The sequence below is a fragment of the Paralichthys olivaceus genome, chromosome 19, assembly GCF_024713975.1.
Source record: "Paralichthys olivaceus isolate ysfri-2021 chromosome 19, ASM2471397v2, whole genome shotgun sequence".
NCBI lineage: Eukaryota > Metazoa > Chordata > Actinopteri > Pleuronectiformes > Paralichthyidae > Paralichthys > Paralichthys olivaceus.
The window spans coordinates 10,220,788-10,240,227 of NC_091111.1; the positions used below are offsets into that span (position 1 = coordinate 10,220,788).

At 40.2% G+C, this 19,440-nt stretch overlaps 3 protein-coding genes across 5 annotated transcripts in view; 1 reads left to right on the forward strand and 2 right to left on the reverse strand.

The window, feature by feature from the left end:
• LOC138405589 (uncharacterized) overlaps positions 1 to 1,625 on the forward strand; it is an 85,162-nt gene extending 83,537 nt beyond the window's left edge. For both annotated transcript variants that reach the window (XM_069515156.1, XM_069515146.1), the window contains exon 7: positions 7 to 1,625. Coding sequence is in view for 1 of the 2 variants with exons in the window: in XM_069515146.1 (XP_069371247.1) it covers positions 7 to 73 (67 nt within the window). In the remaining variant the exon portion in view is untranslated. The remainder of the gene's footprint in view (positions 1 to 6) is intronic.
• Positions 1,626 to 4,459: 2,834 nt separating this feature from the next.
• Positions 4,460 to 5,561, reverse strand: LOC138405591 (mitoregulin). 2 transcript variants are annotated; one of them, XR_011239380.1, is made up of 2 exons: positions 5,255 to 5,561; positions 4,460 to 4,736 (listed from the first exon to the last, which is right to left on the reverse strand). XR_011239380.1 is itself a non-coding variant. In XM_069515159.1 (2 exons), exon 1 carries the CDS (start codon positions 5,476 to 5,478, stop codon positions 5,308 to 5,310), a length of 171 nt encoding a protein of 56 aa, XP_069371260.1. In that variant the 5' UTR covers positions 5,479 to 5,559; the 3' UTR covers positions 4,460 to 4,736; positions 5,305 to 5,307. The 2 variants fall into 2 exon arrangements, 1 of the variants encoding a protein (XP_069371260.1); XM_069515159.1 differs by having other exon boundaries at positions 5,305 to 5,559.
• Positions 5,562 to 6,100: 539 nt separating this feature from the next.
• scml4 (Scm polycomb group protein like 4) lies at positions 6,101 to 19,015 on the reverse strand. Its single transcript, XM_069515210.1, has 8 exons — positions 18,825 to 19,015; positions 18,091 to 18,161; positions 15,255 to 15,521; positions 11,406 to 11,608; positions 10,773 to 10,899; positions 8,708 to 8,920; positions 8,242 to 8,387; positions 6,101 to 8,056 (listed from the first exon to the last, which is right to left on the reverse strand). The coding sequence occupies exons 3-8, from the start codon at positions 15,478 to 15,480 to the stop codon at positions 7,931 to 7,933; spliced, it is 1,041 nt and encodes a 346-aa protein (XP_069371311.1). The 5' UTR covers positions 15,481 to 15,521; positions 18,091 to 18,161; positions 18,825 to 19,015; the 3' UTR covers positions 6,101 to 7,930.
• Between the last annotated feature and the right edge of the window lie 425 nt (positions 19,016 to 19,440).

A 19,440-nucleotide genomic window follows, 5' to 3' on the forward strand; every position in this document is an offset into this window, starting at 1 on the left:
GCACAGACTTTCGGGCAAATGTGCAAGATGGCAGCATTCGTATGAGGGATATTTTAGCTTCCTCCCTGGATAGTGGAAGGAAGTGGAGACGTGTTGTCGATGGTGGACACTCACAGAGCGGCTAATATGGCTGGAACATCTGGTCTTGTATTCCACCACTGTGAGCTGAGGCCTTTCATTTTATTTCATTCTGTGCTCACCCTCTATCTTTTGTGTAAATTGTCTCTTGCTCTCCTCCTCTCTTCTTCTCTTCTCTCCTCTCATTTTCGCAGTCACCCAACAGCCAGAGGGCACAATCACACAACCAGAAAGCCAATCAGGAAGCTTATTAAACATGACACTCACTGAGCACACTCAACAGAGGCGAAGGACATTGGCTCTGAGGTCTACGTGCCAATTAGGAAAAGTCTGATCAATCATAGCAGTCAATGTGAACCCTCTCTCGCACTCTTTTTTTTCATGTCTCTCGTACATTATCTCCTCTAGTCACCATTCCTCTCGTCCGCTTTGAAAACACTTCTAAGCCATAAGCACCAGCACGGCTGTTGCACACAATCGTGCACACAGCTTGTTGCAAAGTAAACAGAGAATAGACAGTCGCCATCCACACATTCGCACTGCACACACTTCAGCGAGCCATTCATCACAATTTAGCCGAAGCATTAGACGTGGAGGGATGAAAAAACACCCTCTCTAGCATCCAAAACACAAACAGCTACACACTTCTCCTCCCATGACACTCATTTCCCCCTCCATTTGTCATCCCACTCTCTCGCATTTTTTAATTCCTGCTAAGCTGTCTGTCATCCCTCTTTTTTCTCCCCTTAAAAACTCAGCTCTAACATTCAAGTGAGTTTAAAGAGGACGTCGACGAAACTGAAAAATGCCTGAGAACGCTGTTTTGTAACAATAATCCATGTATAATGTGACCACATTACAAATTGTTGTCATAATCAGTTGAGTATAGTCTGTTTATATGATTTGTACTGTGTTCTGTAATCTGTTTTTCCTGTGTGAATTGAAGTGATGATATGTTTTCTGTATTCAGGCACAGTGAAAAGGTCATTACAGAGGTTTACACAGGAGAGTGCTGCTGTTAGGCCTTAGTGGGGGGTGCACTTGTTTGTGTTACCTCTTGTGGACCTTGTCAGGACCAGTAGACCTCATGGGGACTAAAGTCAGGTCCTAATGAGACAAAGTCATTTCTGACATCCTGGTTGAGGGGAAGATGTGAATAGTGTTTATGGGTAGGGTTAGGCATGAATTGGTCATGATTGAGGTTGTAGTTATGCTGTGCACAATGAATAAAGTCAATGCAAAGTCCAAATGAAGGATATTAGTGGAGGTATGATGTTGGGGACCAAAATCTGTTTACACAGTCACATTAAGGAGACAAAAAGCAAGTCCCCACATCTTAAATCATTACATTTTAAGGTAAAGACATGTTTGTAGATTAGGATAAGGCTAGGTTTAGGTTAAGGTCAGGTTAGGGTCAGGTTAAGGTTAGGTTAAGGGTTTGGCAAGTAGGAACTATGATCAAGATTAGAGCAAGTCTCAAGGAAGTCAATGTGTGTCTGTGTGTGTCTGTGTGTGTGCGCGCTAATAAATAAATTTTCTAATGAGAATTATCTGAAATCCTACTTCACAGGGAAACAGATTCACCAACATGTGGCCATTTTGCACTTTGTTCTGCGAAGTTAAAACTGAAATATATTCCAACCGTCCATTATCTAAACCACTCACCCTTTGAGGATTGAGCAGGACTGGAGCCAGTCCCAGCTGACATTGGGCGAGAGGTCACCAGACCATCACAGGAGCCAACACAGAGACTAACAACCATCCACACTCACACTAAACCAGAGTGTCCCCTATCTCTCTGGAGTGTGGGAGGAAATCAGAGACATCATGCAAATTCCAGAAATGTACAGCCAGGTTCGAACCAGAACGAACCACTGCACCACTGTGCCACCCACCAAATATACGCAGATGGACAAATTCTAAGAGGATCTGAAACTCACAGATCCTTTGTGTTTTTCTGTCACCTTAACGTCTCCTGATCCGTCTCCAGTCTCGGTCGCTGATGAAGAGCTACAGGAAAAAGGACATGTTGAGCTGGCTGAGAGGTCGTAATAGGGCTGCTAGACCGCTGATGATGACAGAGAGAGATCCGCTCACAACATCTAATTTCAGCGCCACTGAATAGAATGCTGTAGGCAAAAACTTGTTTTGTGTGCATTAGGTATTAAAGTGCACTTGCGCCACCTATTGACAATAACTTTATATGTACGAATCTAAGCAAATAAAAATCAGGAGAATAAAAATCCACTGTGTGAATATCCACACACAAACGTATATATCTAAACTATTCAATTCACACTTATAGCTCATCCTTTACACTGGAAACTGTTGTTTAACATAGAGGTTTTGGCAAAATGATAATCAGCAGCATCTCAGTCAGATGTGGATGAATTAAAACGTAGTGAATGAATTTGAGTGCAGATTTTTACAATTTATTAGGGTGATGATGCATCATGGTAAACAGGATTTCCTAAAGTCGTCTCAATTTAAAGGTGCAGTGTGTGAGATTTGGTGAAAGGGATCTATCGGCAGAAATTGAATATAAAAAATCCTAGGGATGTTTTCACTGTTGTGCACTAGTGTTTTTTCTAGATTTTACGAATTGTTGTTTTCTTTTCTCTTTATATTTAAATACTTTATATCTGCATCAGGAGCGGGTCCTCTCTACGGAGGCTGCCATGTTTTTTACAGTCATCCAGACTGGACAAACTAAACATCTTTTGAGTTTCTATTACAACTGAAAAACACAGGTCCGCTTTCATGTTTGGAAGGGGAGGGGGAGGGGTCTTCAGCTGCAACAACCAACTTCACCACTAGGCTACAAACTAAATCTTTAGACGTTTCACCTCACACGTCTTGCTTGAATGACATAGTTTAACATTTAAAATCATAGGTGATACTACTGACACACTGCTGCAGCAATGTGATTGGTGCATGAAAGAGCAGAGTGACTGTGAGTGTGATTCTCACTTTCATCCAGCAGATGGTGCCCTCGCTCAAACTAAAACCTGTAATGTCTGATCTGAACTCATTATAGTTTTTCTGCATTGTCAAAACACTGACACCCATAAACAAAACCATCAACAGGAAAAACAACTTTATCAAATCAATCACACAGCTGGCAAAACTGTAAACACAGTTCATCTGGTTAGAAACAACTGGCAAACCGGAATCATTCATTTTGCAAAACTCTTAAACACATTTTCATTCACTGAACAAATTTAGCCAGAAAGAAACACAGAGGTCCCAAAGGTTAAACCCAACTCACACCCTGTTGTTATCGTTCAGCAAAGGAGAGGATGTGCCTGTGATGTAGATGAAGTCCTGTGGGCTGACCCGGCCCAGAGGCTTGGTGCTGAGGCAAAATGAATGATTAGCATTTTTTTTGTGGGTTTTTTGCTGCAAGTTTTCTTGTTGCATACAAGTAACCACAGGTGCAGGATTGTGCAAATATCCTTTTGTGTGTGTGTTTTGCATCTATTTATGCAGTGCAGTGTTTATGCATGGGCTGGCTTTGTGTGTTATCTAACAATCTGAAATTGTTTTGAGTCAATTGTTCGATTTTGCAAGACAAGCCAAAGGTTTTGTGAGTGTAGCATGAGTTTTGTGTTGAATTTTGTGTTTACTGTTTTGAGAAAAGGAAGTTTCAGGAAATGTGTTTATGAAATCCAGAAAAAAATGTGAATTGAGCTTTTAATATGAATAACTGAAGAGGGTGGAGCTGGTCAGGTTCAGGTCTAGACTAGGTGAGGAAATGTTTGCTGGTATATAAACTGCATTTATGGAGCGCAGTTATAAGTATTTACAATTCTTCACATTCACCATAAGATGAATGTGTCACAAACGCACATTTAATCAGTGGTGGGGCAGCAGCAGTTCTACGCACTATGAATTTGAGCATCAAGGTAACTGAACTACCACCGCTATGAGAAAAATCTGAAATATTTACTTAATTACATTATTTATGCATTTAAAGTCTGAGACTCTTGAATCACCTAAAATGTGTTTTTGGTTTCGTGGTTTATTCATTTCAGTGTAATCAAAAATAAAGCAGAACAATTCACTTAATCATTAATACTATAGACATTCTCTAATGAAAAAGGAGCAGGAAGATAAAAAATCTTGTTACCTGTAACTTTCATTTAAATAACCCAGCATAAATGCAGACGACCATGCGTTTTCTTGATTTCCTTTTTTCAAAAATGACCAAACAAATAAATTATTCTCTTATCTATACCCATCAACATAACATAGATAGGACTCAATACGTTCATAGTTTCTTTAGTTTTCTTTGTCCATTTTCTTAAATTGAATAATATTTGAGCAACTTGCTACACAGTCTGTATTTTCTGGCTCTCCAAATGAAAAACCAAACAAGATAAACATGAAAAACACAATTATTTATTCGACCAGATGTAGACAGAGACACGCTGAGAGGGAAAATCACTGTAGACACAGTTCATATATGTGTGATCGCACTAGAGTCTGAGGGCAGACAGGAAGCTGCCACTTGTAGGGGTGAATGGTTGTGTTTCCATACAGTATATATCAAGTCCAGTCTTGAATTAGAGGGTGTGGCAGGAACATGGAGGCAGTGCAGGTAGATCTCAATGAGGCGTCTTCTCCATTCATCCAGGAAACAGCAGCTTCTTCCAAATCTGACAGACGAGGAGCAAACACAGTGATTAGACACTGATCATGATGGGAATGATGACAGGAGGGAAGTAATATATAAAAAATTAAAAACAGAGTTTACAAGGTGCTTTGACAGCAAAACAAGAAAAGTAAATAGAAGAGAAATAACAATTTGCAGAATGTGACAAGGAGGCCAGACAAGCACGTTTAGCTGGTTAGTGTTGTAATTAAATGAAGACGTATACAGCTGTGTCACGTGGAAGCTTAAACACATAAAAGCAGAAATATGACATATAATGAAAATAAATGAACACGTAAAATAAAAGGTGAAAAGAAAACGACAGAAACACAACAGCACATGAAAGCAAGTCTATAAAATGGGTTTTAAACAGTGATTTAAAAGAATATATAAATATTGAAGGACTAAAGCCATTAGCCTGGATCTAGTACAGGTTATATAATAGTATATTGTTGTGTATGGTAGTGTGTATATATATATATATATATATATATATATATATATATATATATATATACTGACTTCTGCTTTGAGTACAGGCCTGTAGTTGTACTCGCACTGGTTCTCCTGACCTCTCAAGCCAGGTCCAGTTTCTTCTGTGTCTCTGACAGTTTGTCTTGCAGCCTCTTCTTCCTCCAGTCCAGGAACCTCCTCCTCATCCTGTTGGCCTGCCAGCCCGCCGCGAAGCCGGCGGCGAACGACACCAGCACGGCCACTTGCAGCGCTCTGTCCGAGACGTCTGCCATGTTCACCTCTGGAGCTCAGGCGGTGAGGCTGCACACGCTGGGGGCGGCGCCATGAAAACACTCAAACAGGAAGAGATCCGCTCAACTCCCGCGATACTACGGCGACGATACTCTCGTGGTCTCCAAAATAAAAGTCCGGAAACCATTGACACCCTGTCAATATTATAATAATAACAATATAATCATTATTATTATATTGTTATATTGTTATTGTATATTATTGATAATACCATAATAATAATAATTAATATATGTCATTGAATGTGATTTAGAGAAATAAAAGAAGCATGAAAAGCATTTAAAGGGTAAAACATCATAATTATTATTATTATTATTATTATTATTATTATTACTTCCACCCTGCTACTACCACCACCACCACACTACTACTACTACTACTTCTAATAATAATATTAATAATGTCTTTTCAATGTGATATAGAGAAATAAAAGAAGCATGACAAACATTTAAAGGGTAAATCATTATTATCATTATCATTGTTATTATTATTACTACCACCATCCTACCACCCCCACCCCCACTTCTACTATTCATTTAAATAATAAATTAATAATAGTAATAAGAATAATAATTGACATTTGACTTGTCAGACAATACAAAATTAGCTTTTTAAAAACAAGTTTATTTTTTTCTGGGAAAAGAGCGCTTTATATAAAAAAAATTCCTGTAAAAAGGAAGCAAAGGTAAATAGGGAGTCAAAATCATTTAACATGAGCCAAATAAAAACTTGTGGGAATCATTTTAAAATATTTTGGTTTAGGGAAACAATACACCTAATTCCCTTTCTTCCAAATCATTGAATTCCAGTTGTCAGATTAAGTTATTCTGAAGATGACAGTAGTCCATAGCTGTAGACACTCATGGAATACACACAGAATTCATACATAAACATACATGCTGTACATCACATTACTCTGTTTTGTGGCACACGTTTTTTTAACAAATTAACAAAAATGTATATAAAACACAAAATATCTAATATTGAGTACTGTACATACATTTCAAAAAAGCATTGTTAAATCACAAATTATACAAATCTGTCATATACTGCATGAGATTAATCATTAATGTTGTAGTTGTACTATTCTAAAAGAACAAGTTGTGTTTGATGGCTTCAAATATTATTAATGCTGTCGCTCTTAATGCTCTTGATTTTCTACCTCACATATTTTACAATTTAGAGATGAAATACTGCAAAACAAAACAAAACTGAGAGAAATGGGTAGTTGACTGGAGAGAAGTTGAGAGGAATATAAACTGTGGCTTCATCAGGAAGTCACACAGACAGTCAGAGGTGTAGGAAGAGTCATTCAGTGTGGTGGCAGTGATGGTTTACAACTTTGATGGGTTTGCTACCAGTTGCTATGGCTCACATCACTTTGCAACCAGCAAGTGTAACAATCCATCTCCTCTTCCTGTCATGTTAATAAACAGCGAGTGATCCTAAGCAGCACAGCAGCATAGTGAAATAACTCATGGCTTCACTGTTTATTCACTCAGCACTCAGCTGTGGTTTGTCCCAAAGACTTTGTTTCACTTTTCTAGGAGATGATACAGTACATTGTTGTTTTCTGGAGTCTTATGTTATTTGATATCAGGATAAAGCAGAGAAGGGATCTAAGGACTTCTATTTTACCAGCAGATACAGGTTTGATAGCCTCCAAACGGCACAGTCATTGTGCAGCTTTCTTTTTGATTTCTTAAGACAGAAGCTTTTACCAACTGCTTATCAACCTCATAAAGAGTTTGAAAGTGACCTGCATGACATAGCAGCAAGAGGTCTCTAAGTTACAACATGCTACTGAGGTAAAGAAGCACCGTGTTTTTGGAGATCCCTGTCTTTGGCCCCCCTTCGGACCTGGTACTAACATCTATCCTGAGAGATCCGGTCACATGTGGAGTCCTGAATGTGTCTCCTAATCACGTCCATCATTTGTGTTCGCGAAGAAAAAAATGATGCTGCTGGCCACAAACAAGTCAAATGTGAGCATTGCAATGCGTCACAGACATTCAGATCTCAGGACGAATTGAGGATGTTTCACGTCTATATTTCAGGCTTGTGATCGGATCACTCAAGATGGAAGTTAATACCGGGTCTGCAGTGTCCATGATGGTTCACATTCACACAGAGTCATATTTAAATTAAACAAAAGCTGCCATCTGCGTGGAGCTGAACTATTTATAATGTAAAACCAGATACCCAGTAAACAAAGGTAAAAAAAAAAAACACTTAGCATCAGCTGTAAATAGTCTTATTATTTACAGTCAAAGTGTCCAATTTGTCAACATTATGTGATGCAGATGCAGTAAAAGCCGTCAAGTATGCAATCTCAGTCCGAAGGCGCTCATGAGCTATTGCTGATGGTTGAGAAAGTCTGAGAGATTCAGTTTTAATGAGTGCTGCTAAGGTGTTTGGCCCTTTTGCAGAAAGTCACAACCGATTCTGTTTGAGCCTGTCGATGTGGTAGCAGAGTTTGACCGCAGGGCCCAGCTTCAGTCCCAGGTACTTCATCATCATCTCGCTTTTCAGCAAGAGCAGAGCGTCTCCATCTATCTCCTGAAACACATGCAGAGAGACTTCACTGAGAATCTACAGTATAACACACATTTTACCTGCGGGTTGCGTAGTTAACTTTACACGTGCAAAAGTAAAATCGTACAAATATTACATGCTGGGGTGGACAGATCTGTTTTCCATCAGTCGATGGCCATGGGCTACAATATAAAGTCACTTGGACTCACATGTTTCCTGAAGGCATCGGCGTGAGGTCCCAGGGCTTGGGGGTCTGCGTCTTTGATAAACCAAACCACCTCCTCCACACCCCAGCTCGATGGGTCTTTACCAGCAGGACGCTTGCACTCTCCAGAGTCCGGCATTGAGCTGCAACCTATGTATCACAGAGAGAGGATTTCATTACCAAATGCTGAACATCATGGGAATCCAAATGACTTTATTTGGTTTCTTACAAAGACTCTGATGAGAATATAGATACAACTCTCATGTCTGTGTATGAAATTCTCACAAATTTGTCATTGCTGTGCGACCTGCGGAGACTTTTGTCACTTTTACAGATTTCTTGCAACTTCTTTCATAATTATCTTTAGCCAATTCTCTGTGGAAGCAATACTAAGGAATATGCATTGTTTATGATCAATGAAGATGGTCAAGAGTGTAGCAATCTTTTTAAAGGTTTCCCTCGAGCCTCACCATTTCTGTTAGCGTCCTGGAAGCTTCCTGGGCTCGACGCCTGTCTGCACACAGCCATCGGAGTAGAGCAACTACTGCCACGGTAACCATAAGAGTGCTTTGTTTGGTACTGTGACGTCATGACATTGAAGGCCGAGTCACTGGGATCGATAGCGTAGCGCTTGGAGTCCACTGGTGGGTCACACAAGAAGTCATCAGGCATTGGTGTCTCCGCTGGAGAAACAACAGGAAGTGAAAGGCCATGAGGAAAATATTGTCTTTTTAGTATGGTGATAGGGTAGATAGAGGTTTTGTGCATGGTGGTACATGCATTGATGTCCATTTAGCAATAAAATAACAACTTTGTACAACAGATGACCATAAAGAATGTTGAAGCCAAATTATAGGCTGGATAAAAAGATGGACGGCATGACGGCTCTTTCTATCATTTCTGGTAGACTTTGGTTCCAAATGTAATATCTGGGATATTTTGGCTTCATCTCTGGATAGCGGGAGGAAGACATGTCATCCATCTTTAAAAACACAGTATATATAGTCTAAGGTTTAAACACAAACAATTTACCTTTCCGTCCGACCAATAAAACATCTGCAGACTTACATGCTGCAATAGAGAGGAGTTACATTTTCCATATCCTTCAAATACTGAGTAATGATAATAGCTATTAATAATAAAAAACAAAATCTTGAAGCTCCTCAGTCTGTTACTGTGTGGATGTGAAACAAATAAAAGGTTGTCAGGAATTATAATGAATCCCCTTTCTTTGTTCAAATTCAGTTTTTAAGCTAAGTAAAGCAGAGCAGCTAAAGATTTTTAAACTGGGAAATACTCCAATTAGTTGAAATTGAATCACCTCAACATTTTGCCACACAAAAGTCTAATGTATTGTATTATCCTCTAAAAGGTCGGTTGGTGAAAAGATCTGCATGTGATGTGATTGTGGAGGGTTATTTACAGACCTGCCTTTAAATCTTACAGTCAACCTTCATATTTCAATATGAATACCATCATTTTATTGCATTTTTAGATCCTAACCTTTCAATTATTCTTAAATATGAAAGAAGAAAATATCAGAATTTATAAAAGATTATACTCAACATAGACAGTATCCCAAATAGTATGTTTAAAATGCAGGGACTGTTTTTGAAAGGCTTCTCCAATTCTACCAGAGAAGCGACATGCACACTGTATCTGTCTGGGTGGCACCACAGGGAGTAAACTGGTTTTGATGTGTGTGAGTGTGTGTGTGTGTGTGTGTGTGTGTGTGTGTGTGTGTGTGTGTGTGTGTGTGTGTGTCTTTGCTTTTGTATGTCTACAGTGTGACATCAAACACTTTTCACGATTTGGAACAAAGAGCAAACTGCTGGTCCTTATGAGATTCCCGTTACCACCTCAAATACACTGAAGGCAGTCTCTACATATTTGCAATTTCTGAACAGGACAGACCTTGGGGGGGGGGGGGGCAGAAGTGAAAGGTGAAAGATTTCAAAAAAAATTCTCCAGAGGCAAAGCAGAAGAGGAAAGCTAAGCAGTGAGACAGAAGAGAATTTGAAATATGATGTGTTTGGTTTTTGTTTGAAGGCATGCATATCTCATTTGAAAGCATGTAAACACAGAAGAACCCACAAACACTCGTGCTGGTTTTGATTCAACATGCAGACATGAAGAAGAGTCAGTGTTTTACACCTAAAGAATATCCCCTCACAGAGAACGAGGGACTGATGTTTTAAGGGAACAAAGAGGAGAGAAGATACACTGACTGAGCTGAATAAAAGTCAGCGAGGATGAAAAAGAGAAGATATAAACATGAGAGAGAGGAAGGGAGAGCACATCTCATACCAGAGTCACACTAACAAGTCAAGCTGAGTGTAAAATATGTGCAGAAATGTTAAGACCACCTTCCTCAGACTGAACAGCCCCAAGTCTGAAGCTTAAAAAATGAGACCTCGTAACTTTTCAGATATCAAATCACTCAGTCAATCAATCACACAATTAATTACCTTGTAAAAGTCAAACTGTGTGTGTGTGTGTGTGTGTGTGTGTGTGTGTGTGCGTGTGTAGTGTTACCTGTTAGGACCTGTGGTGTGGTAGAGTGGGGGACGATGGCAGCGTCCTGAGGGACTGAACCCATTTCAGGTTCTGGTGTGCTGTTTGGAGAAGAGTTGGCCAGGGACATCACCATCCTAGGCTTCAGCTACACACACAAACACACACACACACACACACATCAATCAGTAGTGTCCCCTTATAGCTGTCTTTTCTTATGGCACATAAGAAAACAATATTTTGTATTGAAGAAAATTCTTGGATCTTTGGCTAAAGCATTCCACGTTGGCAAATGTAGCTGGGACTTAAATATATCCTTTGGTACAATGGAGGAAATATTAGGGTTTAAAAGTGTGATTCATAAGATTACAGTGTAGCCACTGCCACTTTGTTACAGCTGCTGGCAGAGGAAATCTAATGGGCTGATTGAAAAAGATTTCATAAGTGTCATTTATTTACACACCCACATTTGAATACATTGGGCCCGGGTTGAAAAAACTGTAATTAATAAATAAAAATGGAGGGTTTCATACTAATTCCACTATTAACAGGACCACCATATCAATAAAATCAATGTGACCTCCACTCAACTTAATGCTCTGAATTCTTTGTTGAAACACACAGAAGCTTGAAGCTTGGTTTAGTTGAATTTACCTTGAAGCCAGGTTTCCTGCCTCTCTTCTTTGGGACTTTGAGTGGCGACAGAGGCTCGACATAGTGACTCTGGAACTCCAGTTTACGGATGGGAGGCCGCCCTCTCTTTCTGCCGGGCACCTTCCCCGGCGGCCCCACTGTAAACTGTGGGCCGGGGGCTGGAGTCTGCATTTCGGAGCCGACAGACAGGGCACTCATCAGACCTGACAGAGGCAGAGAGATTATTAAACTGAGAGTAACAGGAAGTGGCGGCTTCAAACTGCACGCACCACTGCCTCTGTGTTAAAGTGGAGCGGAAGCTGAGATGTACATGTCAGACTATAACCCTCAAAAAACACACACACACACATGCAAACACAAACACTCCCCCACAGAAAATATAGGAAATAGAAACAAAGCAACATAAAGCTTTGTACTCTGCCACACCCCTCCCCCCTCTGCAGCTGCAAAGATTGCAATAAATATCATTACTGCACAGAGAGAGACAGACAAAGACACACACACATGCACACACACACACACACACACACACACACACACACACACACACACACATTACATTGCCAGTGTTAGGAGCCAGCATGTGAGTTTCCAGCTGAGCAGCACCGCAGAAGTTCAGCAGAGGATGTTTTACTAATTATCTGTCTCATACCCATTATTCTTTTGTCTCTGTTTGGCTAATTAACACACACATGGTTTTGCTTCATTGCAGAGCAGTGAATAATAAAATCATCTTCCTGCTTTGAAAAACACTTTGCAGAATGCAGAGAAACAGGAACAGAGACAAACAGAGCATGTGAACATGCGTTATCCCCACCATCCTCTCACTCACATCAGATCACATAGAGAAAACCTCAAGATGAACACACACACACACACACACATGAATCAACGTGAGTGTTGCATTGCCTACCATGCACACGGCCGTCTGGTAATCACTGCCTGTGTGATGCTTCACCCAGCAGCAGCTTTCTGGATATTCCCCTGATGGATCTCCAACCCGTCTGCCTCTACACTGTTCTCTACTGCTGCTGCTGCTGCACACTTTCAAGACACCGGCAACTCTGCGCACCTCTCTCACACACACACACTCTGCCTCTCCTTCTCTTTCCCTCTGTCTGTTCCTCAATCTCCGACCACCTTCCTCTAAAACATCCCCCTCCTCCCTCCTTCTACCCTAACCCCCTTTTTCCTCTGTGTCCCCTTTCGGTTGTCATAGCAACACGCTTCTAACATCCCGCGGTAGCCGGCAGACGTGCTGAGCTCAAAGCAACGTATATGTGCATGTGTGTGTGTTTCTGTTTTTTTGGGGACAGATTTTAAGGTTGGGGGTAGAGTTATGATTATTATGAAGGTGTTTCTTCAGGGAATGAATGTAAAATCCCCTAATGTGACCTACTGTGTGTGTGTGTGTGTGTGTGTGTGTGTGTGTGTGTGTGTGTGTGTGTGTGGGATCGTAATGTAATTACAGCAGGTTCTTCCTTGTCTGTTTTCGAACGGCTCAGAACAAGTGACAGGGGATTCAAGCTGTGCAGAGTTTTGCACTACAACCGTTCAGGGATTAAGAACTGTGAAGGGAAATAATTTCTGAGTAAAATTTCTGCACGAGAAGCCTCTTCTCTTGATGAGCTCCATCAACAATATTTATATATTGCACCAAAATCTGAATAAATGAAATATTTTAAGTACTCGTAAATGTTTGGAATTTTCCTCTGCACGTAAAGAGATGAATTATTTTGTCAAAGGCTTCAAGCAGAATCTCGTCAGGATTATATGACTGTTGTTGTTATGTGAGAAAAGATATTTCCCTTTTTTTATAGACTTCTTCTGTCTTTGTGTCACCTCATGTATGTGGCTTTTGTTTTATGTCTTATAAAAAACCTGTGGAAAGAATAAAAGGTTGTGTGGGATTGGTTTCCCTACTGAGCTGCAGGTATTGAACAAAAAAACGTAGCCTTGCATGTTCTTATTTGCTCTTATAGGCTCCAAGCATGGGGGACAACTCAGGCTTTTACCCGCTCGCCGCCACATATCGATTAGCTACGCTCAGGTTGCTATGCCGATTCCCATTTGAAGCTGAGTTTGTGGGGTTTTAACGCTCAATCAAAATCCGGTTAACCTTTCAAATGGGGGGGGATCAAACGCCTGCGCGGCCTCGCTGTGCACAAACAGCCGCTGCCAGCAAGTAAAGAGATTTGTAAAGGAGTCGGACGTGAAGGGGTGACTCACAAGATGTTTCAACACAGAACGTGACAGGCCAGACTAAATTTATTGTTTCATTGCTAGGAGCCCAGACATTATGATGAAATAAAGGGACAATAAAAATCAGAGGTTGGGACAACAAGGCTATGATACAGAGTGTTGGCAAACAGTCACACACTTAATCTACAGGGACTGTCGAGAGTGTGTGTGTTGGGGGGGGGGGGGGGGGGGGCAATAAATCATAAAGTAATTACACAGTGAGATTAGTCCTGATGTCCCTCCTCAGTCAGTCCTGTCCCATTACAGTGCATCACATTACAGAAGGAGACAGAACAGATAATCATCTTTTACTTAGAAGGAATTGGACGTGGGGGATGGGGGGGTGATTAACACCCACATTTTTTTTTCCTCAATATTTTTTTTGGGGCAGATGAAGGAAAAGCGGCACCAAGACGTTTTGAGATCGCAGCTTCATTTGTTTAAGGCCAGTTGAGCGATTATCAGATCAGTGAACCCAGTTTGATTTGATAGTGTCCCCAACTGTCTCCGTCTGTCTCCGTCTGCTGAATGTAGGAGGAAGACACTTGGTGTTGTGGCGGCCGCAGTAACAATGATCAGCCGTGATTAGCATAACTTAATCACTAGTTGCAGGGCATGAATTTTGTATCTGTTTTCACTTGTGCTCGGGCGAAATTGCAATGAAGTGTTATGCTAATGCGTCTCTGAAGTGCACACCCACACACACACATACACACTCACACCAAGATACAGGCATGACACCTCTACATTCAAACAAGAAACTATACATCCTTTCTTTGTGTGTGTGTGCGTGTGTTTGTGTGTGTGTTCTCTAATCAATGTAACAAACCCCCCACCCGAATTTATTTACAGCTCAGGCAGGGCGTCGCCATGGTAACAGACAGTAGAATCGGATTCTGCACCAAAGTCATGTGATAAGGTGGGAATAAATAAACACATAAACAGCTATGTGTGTATTAAAGAGGCGCAATCACACACACACACACACACACAATGTCCCCCCCTTACAGTGGCTGAGACCATTAATAACACAACACACTCCACAGGAAAGGGAATGTGAGGAGTGTTGCTCTTTTCTTCAGCTTCGTCTCAGGAATACAAAAAGGAAAATTTGATAAAACCCATCCAAGAATCCTTAAATGACCTTGTCTTCAGACATACACTCACACATTTTCCAGTTGAAATAGACGACATTAAAATTAATCTTCCTATTTTTCTTGGTGTTATAATGATGTTCAACATAGGCAGTATATTTACTCTGTACTGTGCTGTAATTTAGAATTTTTAAGGTAAATGTATTTTACGTGAGTACTTGTATTGTAGTTACTTTACAGATTTTGGATTTTACTCATACAAACGTAAAATGTATGACTCTGGATAAAACTACTGTTTAATTTAGTACACTATAATATGATGGCCATAATAATTCTATATATTATAATTATAATTTTATTTTAATTCTTATTTGTATGATAATTATGGTTGTTGTTATTAATAATAATAATAATAATAATAATAATAATAATATAATTGTATAAAAAATACTAAAAATAGATTTCACCAAATCACTTCAAAATAAAGTGCTGAGATATTTGCTGAAATATTTACTCTGTTCAGGGGCCCAGCTCCTCGCTCTCTGCACAGCTGGCCCTGGCTCCGCCTCCACGTTGACCAGGTGCCAGCAGCCTCGTCCCTGCTGGTCCCGGTGATCCAGACGCAGGCGCAGCCGCACGCTCTCGCCAAGGACGCTGGGAAACCAGGAAACAGGTGGCGAGGGAGGGGCCAGATCCAGTTGGGAGTCAGGTTTGAAATTCTGCCGTCCTCCCAGTCTCATACCCTATCAGCCCACCAGGACAGAGCAAAATATACACCACACTGGAAGAAATGAGAGGAAACACTCAACAACCATAAACTGTAAAGTGTCTGGCCAGTTGCAGAAAAGGTCATAAATCCCACCTCCTCCTTATTAGTGGACGAGACACGGAAACAAAATAAAAAGTCAAAATAAAACTCAAATAACTTTTTCTCACAGATGTGTTTTTGTCACTTTAATAAATTGTAGTACACGTTGATGTATGTCCAACTCTTAATTCTTCAGGGTAGTTTGGTTGTATTGGTTTATTTGCTTGCTGCCGTGATGAAAGAAAGAAAGAAAGAACAGGGAGGGTATAGAGGGAATATTTAATGACAAAAATAAATTGGCGGTTGTCTAATTACAGCAGCGCGTGCGTGTTTAGAGGTCAGAGAACTAAACTGAGAGCTAATGTGAGAATATGGCTTCACTAATGATAAAAGTGTTGGGGACAATGTGTCTATTGTGCTGTAAAGTGAATGCAAATTGGCCTCTAGGGCTCTGGACTCACTGATTAAGTTTAACTAACTACGCTCGCAGTCTCCTCTGAATCGGATGGAACAAAGGAGGGTGATGATGAGAGAAGAAGGCTGTGAGGCTTGTTGTAGCTGATGGAAATGTTCACAATATCACCCTGTCACACTGTTGAACAAGCCCCTCTTATCTTCTTTTGGGCGACAGTTCATCCTGCTGGAACTAATGTCAAGAAGAAGATTTCTTTGCTCCAGATCTTTATGGATTGTTAGCAAATGTTGTTTGACAAGACAGAAGGAATCTTATCATAAAACATAATTGCTCCTCTGACAAAATCAATTGATTTAAAATGCAACCTGATAATATGTGAAGCAACTTGATTTCCTGAATAAACACACTCCCATTAAGTCTTCTTCGTTCAGTGCAGCAGTGAGGAGAGGACAGAGAGACAGTTTCAGATTAATGTATATGAGACGATATTGGTGTTTGTTTGTTTGTAATTACACAAAAACAGCTCGACGGATTTCTTGGTTAAAAGGATTTGATGTATGACAGGAAGGAACTGATTAAAATGTACGTGTCGTTCCAGAATATTTTTTCTATGTCTTTAACATAACATTAATGAAATAGAGCAAATGTATTAACATTTTCCCTGGGAATAATTAGTGGATCTGGATAAAACAAATCATGCATATTCAAAGAACTTGATTATAATGGTACTGTTGGGCCTTGGTTGAGGTAGTAATGTAATGTAGTAGGTAGTAATTGTTATAGTAATGTCAGTGTAAATCAATAAAAACAAGAACACAGCCATTTGGTCACTGCAGCCATTATAGTGACTTTTTGAGCTGGACTGAATGCAAACATCAGTATACGTGTACACAGTATGACCATGTTACCATTGTATGCATAATGTCAACATGTTCACCTTCATAGTTTATTGCATTGTTGTGCTTTTATAAGAAAAAACAACATGAACTACAGAAAAGCCAGATGAGTGCCATTAGTTTACCAAGTGTTGAAATTTGATCAGAAATCAAAGTCAGGTTTGTCCTCTGAGAACCATGCAACAAATATCGAGGTAATTAATCCAACAGTCTATTCAAAGTTGCTGAGAGGTTTCACTAAAAACCTGATGGTGGCGCTATAGGAAAAGTCATCCACTCTATTCCTAATCGCTTTGTGCAAACGTTCATGGACAGTTGTTGTTGGAATGTTAACATTCCCACTAGGGTGAGTTAGAATGACTCAAAAAGCACAAGCAGACAAAAAGCCACAGTCTCTAACTTTGAACTGATCCCCTTTAATCCTGGGAAGGAAAGAATGAGGAGATTGAGACACAGATGAGATGAGCTATGGAATAAAGAAAAATGCCCAATGAGAGAAAGTAAGAGACGAGGAGAGGAGAGGTTTACAAATGGTTAAAGAAAACACAAGAGAATGGCGAGAGAAAATGACAATGGAGGAAAATTCAAATTATTTTCTGTTTGAACGAGATGCAGTGCTTTTTTATTTATTAGTATTGTGTGTGTGTGTGTGCAGGTAAATATAATCAAAGGAAAGATATAAGAACAGAACAGAAGGAAATGGGTCAATACAGAAGAAGGAGTGAAGAGAAAATAAAACGCTTTCATCTGCGGACTGTCTGAAAATCGTCTGCCCTCAACCCCAATATTTCATATTTACCAAAAATCAAAAACATCAAACGGTAAAAAACATGAAACAGACTGCGCTCTCTCTCTCTCTCTCTCTCTCTCTCTCTCTCTCTCACACACACACACACACACACACACACACACACATGCTGTTCATTATTCCCACAAGCAGCGATGGAGAAATCACTGGAGAAATTTTATGAAAATGGTTATATGGCATCTGTGTTACCACTGAGAGCGTGAATTTGGTCACTTTAAATATTCTTTGTTTAATTTTCAGGCTCGGGTTAGAACAGTAATTCTTTTAAAACATAAATAATTCAGATGATAACGACAGCGATGAACGATGAAGGAAAAATATTCAGACATGAGATGAGTTGACAAAATGTGATTTGTCGTATCTGCTGTGCAGTAAAAAAAATTTGATGACTGTCGGTACATGGATGGTGTGGTCAGTTATTACCATAGCGATGATGACATCATCAGGGAGTTGACACTGCAGAGCTGGATTATTATGAGATCATGTTTGGTCGCCTAGGAAACAAAAAATTGCACAGTCAAAGTATTTCACAACAGAACTAACTGTAGTATTTTTACTTCACAACACAGCTCTGTCAGCCTGAAGTTAAGTTTAACACTTTATTTCACAGGATCATTTTGATCAGTTATTTCTAAATGTGAAGCCGAGCCCAACATGCAAATGTGATCAAACCTCATCAGAAAGAATAGAAATAAATTAACTTAAATAAAACTGATGAGTTCTTGAAAAAGCTCTTGTTCTAACTGTAAAAGAATGAGTTAAAAGTACACCCTGCAGAATCAGGAATTGTGCACAGATGTCGGACATATATTTGGCCTCCCTGTGTAAATTGTGGCCCCCCGACTAAGTAAAATCCTAGATCTGCCACTGCTTTCATAGTCTTAAAAACACACTTTGTTCTCAGATATTTGAGGTAAATAAAAAAGAACCAGTGACCTGCAGCTCAGCACAGTCAGGTCTGTATAATGTGTCATTCTGAAAATAATAGATGAGGCCTAAATAATGAATTAATAAATAATTGAGGAGTTGAATATGACCTTGTTGTATTTGACAGAGCATTTAGAGTGAGTTTATTGTGACCTGGTTGTAGGTTAAACTCGTAAATCTATTTAAACAGCCAAGGATTAGTTATTTAATCACATTGTTGGTTTCTTTACCGATTTGATCCGTTGCTCCTCGGCTGGCTGCGTCCGGACAGCGCCTCCCGGTTCCTCCCAGTTCCCCCGGTTCTTCCCGGTTCCTCCCGGTTCGGTCCGGGTTCCTCCCCTGCAGATGCGGCACTGCGGCGCGCAGAGAGCCGCTTGGTGCTGGAGGCAGCGGAGCCGCAGTTTCACCTTAACGCTTCTGTCCGGAGGTTTTTTATTTTAGGGCAGGAGCGTCCTCAGGGGCGCAGGTAGAGGAGGAGGAGAGGGGGAGTGTGGCTCCTGGTTTGGATTCTGTTTCTATGTGTGTGCTGCTGGTTTATTAGAGAGAGAGAGCAGTACATGAAGCTGCAGAGGTTCAACCATCTTCCATGAAGGTGGGGTGGTTGTTTGAGCTCCAACCAGAGGAAATAATGAAATTCTGTGTAATACTTACACTTGTATTTCCTTTATAACTGTTAACCGGCTGCCTCAAGTCTAATTCTGCAAAACTCTCTCTGGCAGTGTTTCCTGGTACAGATATTATTTTAACCTACAGAAAAATATGTCCCCACGTGAAAATTTAAGAGAATAAAGCAGATTTTCTGGGGCAGACTGGATGAGACAGGACCAATAAACAATTCAGGAAAAG